This window comes from Urocampus carinirostris, chromosome 1 (genome assembly GCF_059441175.1).
Source record: "Urocampus carinirostris isolate Australia breed hairy pipefish chromosome 1, RoL_Ucar_1.0, whole genome shotgun sequence".
NCBI lineage: Eukaryota > Metazoa > Chordata > Actinopteri > Syngnathiformes > Syngnathidae > Urocampus > Urocampus carinirostris.
The window spans coordinates 34,097,982-34,106,734 of NC_142349.1; the positions used below are offsets into that span (position 1 = coordinate 34,097,982).

Genomic DNA, 8,753 nt, shown 5'->3' on the forward strand with positions numbered 1-8,753 from the left:
ATATCCTTTCAGCAGAGGGAAGATAAGTGACAGGGGAAAGGAAATTCTAAGCCTCCTTGTGAAATGACCGGGCTTCAGGAAATAGCTAGTTAGTGAATGGATATTATGAAGGATTTTGTTTTAACATAAATAATGCAACAGTTGAAAGGATGTAAAATACTTTTATGTAATACATAAAAAAAATTGAAACCCAGAATGCCAAGAACAAAAACAATGTTTTCATGGGCAATTTATTGACGGTTTGATCACTTTTGTACTAAGGTATTTGAAAATTCCAAGACTATATGTGTGTTTGTGCTAGTATGTTGGTCCATCATCACTTCTTTTGGAAAAATCCCATAATGGAAGGTTGCTTTGTCCCTTTGCTCTCTATCAATTTGTTCTGACTTTTCTTTTCATTCCTTGTTGACGTATTTTCGTTGGATAGGACTTTTTTTGCTGCTTGCTTGGCTGCAGAGGTGGTGCTTTCATCCTCGGAGTACGACTCACTCTCATAGCCTTTCTCTGTCACTGAAACCACAGAACAGGATCAACACCATCCGCGGGAGAAAGTTGACATTCCTCATTTACTTACCAATGCAACCTTCATCGTCCACAAAGGTTCGTGATTTTAGGACCCGTCTGCGCTTCCGTATTTGAGTAGCCTGAGAGAGTCCAGACTGTAATGAAATAATTGTTTTAGTATTTTTATGACTATTCCGAGAAACCCTTGAAAGTCTTTGCCTTGATTACATTTGAAGCAGGATCCTTAATGGTTGCCAGAGACACTTCTTTCTCGGTCATCGCAGGCGGGGAATCTGGAATAACTGCAGACAATTGTTAGTTTCATTTAAATATTTGTGGTTATGGGATAACACAGAAAACGTATATCATTTTGGTGGTGCTAGAAAATGTAATGTAACTAGATGGCCATTATATTCAATGGATAATTGCAGTACATCTGTACATCAATACCTGGGTATTAAGGACAACTGTATATATGAGCAAATCTATGTTTGACCTAAAAATTGGAGTTCTTTTTTCCGCAGTTTTCAGAGGACAAATCAAAACTTTAACACTGTTGAATGCGTGGCCAATAAGATGAGCTGCCATCTTGGTAAATCTTGCCCGGTTGGGTAGCATTATTTTGAAAGAGCTAGTCAGTCCAACAACATATGTTAAAAATGTGTGAGTTAGTGCATTTTACAGCCATTTTTGGATGATAATAATGAGTCCCAAGAAGGTTGGTGATAAAGTGAAGCAATGGTGATAAAGTGAAGCAAAATAGGAAAATTATCATACGAGAATGGTGTATAAGTGGCTGCCGTCGAACCGCTGCGCAAAGGTAGACTAAATGTTTTAAAACATGGTATTTTTTTATCTTTATTATGTTCAGTCTTTAATACACAGTTTAAATAATATGTTTTTCATGGGCACACATTTTATTACCATTTTGGGTATTTAGAATGTGTAAGGAACGAATAAAAATAAATACTTTGTATGGGAAAAAATGTGTTAGGTGGTCCAAACCGATCCTTAACTGATTATTGTCGAACACTGAGGTGTCACTGTATTAACATACATGCTCTATATCAGTGAGTAAATCTTTTTTTCTCTTTACTGTTGGTTAAAAAAAAACTAAGAAAAATATTTAAAACTATTTATAAATTTAAGTTTGTCATTTCCCGCTATGGCAGCTATAATGGGTGTTTATATTGAGGGGACTTAGGGCTGAGATTAGATAAATTATTGGATCCAAAAGGAAAATGGAAAAACAATTCCAAAAACAAACATTTTAAAATTAAATATGTTTGAAAACCATAAAAGCGGTGGCAATTAAGTTTCAGGATGGTTGCAGATAAAAAGCACCAATCAAGTTTTATTTTCTTCCAGCTGTCACGGTCCAATTGTGGGGAAAAGTGGGGGCAGCCACAAATCCATTCCATCAGAAAACTGGCTCTTCTATGCATTTGGCATCCATTTCGCATTACGCGGATGACAGCTTGGCCAAACTAGACATAAGGGGCTATTCAAACCTGGGTATGTTATCCCTACCGTCTTCATCTTCACTGCTATCGGGAACAGGTTTTTTGATCCTTCGCCGCTTCTTCTTCTCCATCTTCTCATCCTCACTGTCAGAACACTGCAGTCGTTTTGCTTTGCTTTAAGAAAACCTCAAATTAATCAATCATGAACAATATCAAAACTATTAAGTGATTTTTGTGTGCACATGTATGTAGCTCATGCAGAGAACATGTCAGCCAAGGAGTCTACATCAAGCACCATGCTCTGTTGCAATTCTAGAAACTAACTCTGAAACTTTACCAAACGTAAGATTGCAGTTCATGAGCAGACAACAAGCTTGGTTACTGTATTGACTAGCTTAAACTGACATTTCATAATCTCGATCTGGTCAGTGATTTAACATTAGACTTGATACATTTCAATCCCAACACCAAACTTCTTGAAATAAAAAAACACACAGGCTACATCCACAAGATGTGATCTGCTTAAGTTCTGAACCCCATCTGGCCAGCCTTTTGACACCAGTGTTCCCCACACTATATAAAAATCATTGTGGGCTAGCCAGGTTTTAATTGGTCTCTGCGATTGTCTTAAATTTGTATTAAAGAAAATGAAAAGGTTTCCTCTCACTCATTTTTGATTAAAATTAGTGCTTTTGTTTGCTGAGCAGATGAAGGAGGGGTTGGGGTGGAGGGGCTAACTGCTGCAACAGCACATTGAGCACAGGAACGGTTCAAGAGAGCTTAGAATACGGGGGACGAAAATGAAATTCTAACAAAAACGGGTCAAAGCAAGAACATGATATAATCTGTACTAATCTAAATTATATTAATCGCAGCAAAACTTTGGGCATTGTCTATAACTGGACACGCCCCCGTTCTTGTTTAGACTGTCCACCCACCGGGGTCTCTCAAAATTGCAAGGGAAACACTAGACACCTCCCTCTAAATTGTCAAGAAGAGACTAGAGAGGGGTATCGAAGAATTCATGGGAACACATTCAGAAATGACTGTACACGCAAAGACAACAAGAGACACTAGCACCACATAAATGGAAGTGCAGGTAGTCTCTAAGGAAAAGGTTAGCAGGCCAAAATAGAGCACTTCCCCTCGTGGTGATAAAGCCATCTGAAGCAAGAACAATTCTTGACACAATTGTAAAGTTCCTGGAATGTTCAATGTTTAACTTTGTAGCAAATTAATAATACAAGTAATTACAACAGAGGTGTCCAAAGTTTTCAGAAAGTGGGCCTGCGATTGGCTGGCAACCAATTCAGGGTGTCCCCTGCCCACTGCCAGACGATTGCTGGGATGGGCTCCAGCACCCCCGCGACCCTACTGAGGATAAGCGGTGCAGCTGATGATGATGATGATGGGCCAGATTTGCTAAGCTGAAAATGTGTGAGGGACGACTATTCAGGCTGGTATTCTTTGAACAGCCTTTAATGAATTCACACTCTGAGAAAGGTTTGCAGTGCTTGGTGATCAACGTCGTGACCTCATAGCTTGCCTTTGCAGCATTTTCATTTGACTTGCAGGGTCTCGTGAAAAAGCGCTGCTGTGCTGTTAAAACAGATTACAATTGCTTTACTTTTTCACAAGGTTTGTTTAGTTAGCTTTTTGCTATCAGGATGTTTCGGCCTACAGTGGCTCTTGATATGACATTGTTTGAAAACACCCTCAGTCTATTGGAAAATTAGGCAGACATAATCCAATTTCCACTTGTCCTGGCGGCCTTCACGGTCGACTTTCCTTTTTTTATTTACAGTCTCGGAAATAGGGTGGGCTAAAATTCTCACGGAAAGCCATGAGCAAGGTGGTTGCTGCCATCATCTGATGAAATAGTGAATTATTGTTTTTTGTTAAATTCATTTTATAATGCAATCAACATTACTGGCGGGTCACATATTATTAATTTTATGACAGAGGCCGTGGGCCAGTAAAAATGTGATCACGAGCCATGATTGGCCCCAGGGCCACACTTTGGACATGACTGATTTGCGATACCAATAAACTCTAAAGGCGAAACAATAACTCAAAATAACAATAATAATAATAATAATAATTTCCTTTGTATTGTCATTCTTTGTAACAATGTACACAGAACGAAATGTCGATACACCTGACCCGTTGTAGCGAGTCGATGCAGCCGCAGCCAACAGAGGGCGCCGCCATTATACCAATTAGGTATGTCTCGGCCGAGGCGCGAACCAGCGACCTCCCAGTCTCAAAGCGGGCAATACAATGTTATTGAATTCTATGTAAAGAGTGTATGTAATGAATTATCAAATTATCGTACATAGTCACAAACCTTCTAGAATCTTTCTTGCTATGCTTCTGTGGTTGTGTTTCGACATTTTCTTCATGCTGTTTTTCTGGCTGTTGCAGTTCCGCTGTCGAGTCTGCTGTCACTTCTTCCTTCACTTTTTTGTCTTGGCTTTCTAAGCAAACACAATTTCCACTCCCATTTTAATTTTATCCAAAACACATTTATATTAATATATATTATATAAATATCATCCAAACAGAATTTCCCCATTCACTTACTTGTGCTCTGATTGCCAAAGAAGTTCAACATGTGATTGGACCTTACAGATGCTTTACTTTTGGGGCCATCCACCTAAAAAGTATAATAAACAACATTTCACTGCTCACAGCTGAAAAAAATTTAAATAGGAAAATAATTATTTTGTTTGAATTTAGTTACAAATCTACAACTAAGTTTGAATAGAACATTATTTTTTAACTGAACACCACTAGGGTCGTAGGGGCGACATTTCCTGTGGTGCATCTTAGGCAAGTACAGCCTTCTCCAGGCAAACGTATGTTTCCACCCGGTCTTGAACTAGGAAACTTTCGAATGTTAAACGAAAGTGCTGTGCACTTAGTTGCAGCTAAGCCTACTCAGTTGTAAATCTTGTGACCATAATTTGAAAGACATACCTATTTATTGAACAGAGATAATGTGATTTTACTCTGCAAGCACACAGTATATGGTTCTATGTATTGTGTTGATATCTTTTTAGGTGCGTTTCCAACAGAAAAGCATCTTTATAAATATTTTTTGACCAAATGTATTTATATTGAGTAAGAATTTTTAAAAAAAGATATTCCTCCTTCAATGAAAAATGAACAGGTCAGCTATGAAAAAAGGAAATAGTGCAGATTCAATATTAGTGTTTAATAAGGGCATTAGGGGACAAGCATGAACCTCTGCCTCTTGAAGCTCCGACTTTATCTTTTTGCCATCATCTTGGCTCTTAGCTGCTGCAGCTTTACCAGCAAACATTCCTAAAATCCCTTTGGCTGGCTTGACTTTGGACAAAGAGTTGTCATTAGCTGAAGGCCTATTGTTCTGTGGCGGCTCTGGAACCAAAGGAGAAGTAGCTTGATCTACGTTGCCTTCAACAAAGGACATGGGGACGGCAACAGGACATCGGATAGCGCTATACCTGCAAACAATCAAAATGCCAAGTGTATTTCATTACACATACAGGTAATATTCACCAATTAAGAACTATCAGGGTTGTTGCCTGTTTGTAATCAAACATCTGTGAGTTATTTTAAACACATTATATACACATTTCTACTTTCCCAGGCCCAAAAATTAGCTGTTGGATTTAAGATTTTTTTTTCTTCTTCAAAAACGTATTCATCTTAAATATATTTTGAGGTAAAGTTCATTTTCTATCAGGTTTATCTACATTAAAATGTCATATTGGCAGCATTTCACATTGAAAGAACACATTTTTGTAGAGTCAGATTATTTTGTAAGGGGAAATTCTTTTCTAGTCAAGGATTATAATTTCAAAATTATTTCAATCAACTGTTAAGTACTTCCATGCCCTTAGACTTCACCAAACAACTACTGTCTGTTTTTATCACCTGTACAATCCGAGACTAGAGCCAAATGAGAGTCCCCTTCCAACCACAACTAAATTGTTTCCCTCCTAAAAAACCCAGGGTAAAATTCCAGTTATCAAAATAAAAAGAGAAATACAGTTCTAGTTAGAATGAATTCATTCTTTATCAAACTTATTATCCTTCTAATAGCTTAACGTCTGCAGTGAAGGCTTCTTCAGTACTGACGGACTGTCCTCTAATCTGCCACAATCAGCAATCTAAAATTGACTGTCATTATTTTACCAATGACAGAATAACCAAAGTGGACTTATGGGGGAGAATGGACAAAAAAACAGAAAGCCCAAATATATCTAAGACCCAAAGTAGCAGCTGATAAGTAATAAACTTGTAGGAACAGTTAGGTGACCAAAAGCTGACAAATGGCAGACCCAATGAATCAATTCAGACATCCATCCATTTATTGACCCGCTTATCTTCACTGTGAATTTCCCTTGGGGGATGAACAAAGTATCTATCTATCTATCTATCTATCTAGGGTTGCGGAGGCGCTGGAAACCATCCTGGCCATCTCTGTCCAGTAGCGAGGGAACCCCCTGAAGTAGTTCCCAGCCAGTGGCAAGGCACACAGTGACAGACAACCATTTGCACACCCACTCATACCTAGGGACAATTTGGAGTCACCAATAGCATCTATCCCATACATGTTTTTGGAATGCAGGAAGAAATTGGAGGCACGTGGAGAATAAGCAAACTTTGCACTGTGGGGTAGTTGGAATTGAACCCAGGACCTCTGAACTGTAGAGGCAGAAGCTCTAACTTCCAGCCTCTGTGCTGGCCCCATATTGAATAATGATTCAATAATGATTTTGGTACAAATTACTTCTTATTTTTATCAGATTAAGTGTTTATTAACAGGAAAGTAAATTGGTCTCCATTGAAGAAAATCTAGCTATTTTAGTCTAGTAAATTCCATCAGTAGGGATTGAACCTACTTGCAACAGCTCAGCAGGTTGTCTTTGACGGCATCATAGTCGACTGCGTAAAGCGGCCCACTGTCCCTTAGCATGGCTTTCTGGACGCTGTAAACGTGCTCGCTTACAATCAAACTCATCTTGGACTTGAAATCTGCAATACGAAAATAACAATCAATTACTTTTCATGGATCAGATTCATGGAATGTAGGTTAAATTACCCACCTTGAAGCTGTTCCTCACGCACCACTGAGACTTTGTGACTCTGTTGATAAAGACATTCTTTATTAAGTAATCAGAAGTAATACAAAAATGAGAATAGTACTTATAACGCACCGTGAGACCGTTGTCAACACACTTTCCAGACACCAAGTACGTCGCATGGAGCTGGGCTGAGCTCTCTTTCCTCTTGTGGTCCAGGTAATGGTAAAGCATTCTATGTAAAAAAAAAAAAAAAGCAAAACAAAATAGCGTTTTTGGTTATTAGTATTTAGATACTGTGGATGGATTTTAAAAACGACTCACTGTTTAGCTGTGTTGACATGGACTCCAAGTGTTAGACTCAGCCATTTATATGTAACCTGTTAACAATTAAGCAAAGGCACAACCATGTAAAAATCCCAAACGAGGAAGGTGTTGTTGATGTGATGGGAACATTTTAAAAACACATGTTTTACATTTAAAGCTTAAACTATCGAACAAGGCCAGTTGTCGGTCACGGATAAAATACAGTATAAATCTACATTGCTTGTAAATCAAACGAAATGGTATTACTTTTTCCGTTTTGTAAACATTCACATACACACGCTGATAGTAATTGGTTGAACGTAGAAAGAATGTTAAAAAGGAACGTGACTTTAAAGCACACAAAAAAATTCTTACAATTTTGTCGTGGTCATTGACGTACTCGTCGATGTTATCGAGATAAAGCTCGTCCATTCTGCAAAATATTAACAGCAAAGACTTGATTTAAAAACGCGCGACGGCGCCGGAAGATTTTTTTATTTACTTCCTGCAAGAACGTCACGTGGACACTCATGCGCTCTTTCAACTTCCGCGCACTCAGACATGTACGGACCACGAGATAGGTCAGCGCTCTAGCAGCCCGCTAATTGGCGTGCTCTCGGAGCGGTCACATTGGTCGGGTCAATGTCCCCGTTAAGGCAATAGATGTTGAAAATAAATCACAACGTGCTCATTTCAAAACCGGTCTTCATGCAGGTTAATTTTTTTCGTCATTTTTCTGGATTTTGTTATCACAAAAAATATAAAAACTGGAAAAAAAACTTTTTGGGGCCAAGGATAATAATTTCTATATCGACTATTTATTAGGTCAATGCCCTCATGGCCTCACCAAACAACTACCCCACATGAGCGATGTTGTCACCTGTACATTAGTAGACTAGCCAGATGAAAGTGCCCCTTCCAACCACAACTAAATTTTTTTCCCCCAAAATGCAGGGTAACGTTCCACTACAGTAATTAAAATATTAAGAGCATCCATCCATCCATCCATCCATCCATCCATCCATCCATCCATCCATTATCAGCACCGCTTATCCTCATTAAGGTCGCGGGGGTGCTGGGGCCCATCCCACCCGTCTTCCTGCCAGTCGCAGGGTACACAGAGACAACTCACTCGCTCATTCACACCTAGGGATAATTTGGACCGGCCAATTAACCTGACATGCATGTTTTGGGGAATGTGGGAGGAAACTGGATTGCCCGGAGGAAAACCATGCAGGCACGGGGAGAACATTCAAACTCCAAAGGGGGAGGCTGCAGTAGCTGGACTTGAACCCTGAACCGAAACACCGGGGGGCTGCGCGCTAACCACCCATCCGCCGTGCCGTCATACAAAGAGCAATACATTTCCAATTAAGATTAATTGATTCTCTATCGAACTGATTATCCT

The 8,753-nt window shown here is 39.2% G+C and overlaps 1 protein-coding gene across 1 annotated transcript; it reads right to left on the bottom strand.

Annotated features, from left to right (window-relative positions):
- Window positions 1–212: 212 nt before the first annotated feature.
- pold3 (polymerase (DNA-directed), delta 3, accessory subunit) lies at window positions 213–7,897 on the bottom strand. Its single transcript, XM_088336270.1, has 12 exons — window positions 7,721–7,897; window positions 7,364–7,419; window positions 7,175–7,274; window positions 7,064–7,103; window positions 6,860–6,992; window positions 5,215–5,455; window positions 4,551–4,623; window positions 4,315–4,444; window positions 2,035–2,141; window positions 733–806; window positions 575–659; window positions 213–510 (listed from the first exon to the last, which is right to left on the bottom strand). The coding sequence occupies exons 1-12, from the start codon at window positions 7,775–7,777 to the stop codon at window positions 317–319; spliced, it is 1,290 nt and encodes a 429-aa protein (XP_088192396.1). The 5' UTR covers window positions 7,778–7,897; the 3' UTR covers window positions 213–316.
- Between the last annotated feature and the right edge of the window lie 856 nt (window positions 7,898–8,753).

Bases quoted from the DNA above. Each gene is read 5' to 3' on its own strand.
- pold3 (XM_088336270.1), bottom strand. From the start codon at position 7,777: ATGGACGAGCTTTATCTCGATAACATCGACGAGTACGTCAATGACCAC. The intron at 7,275-7,363 runs GTGAGTCGTTTT...TTTTTTACATAG, and splicing joins CATGTCAACACAGCTAAACA to AATGCTTTACCATTACCTGG. The intron at 511-574 runs GTAAGTAAATGA...CTGTGGTTTCAG, and splicing joins GGACGATGAAGGTTGCATTG to TGACAGAGAAAGGCTATGAG.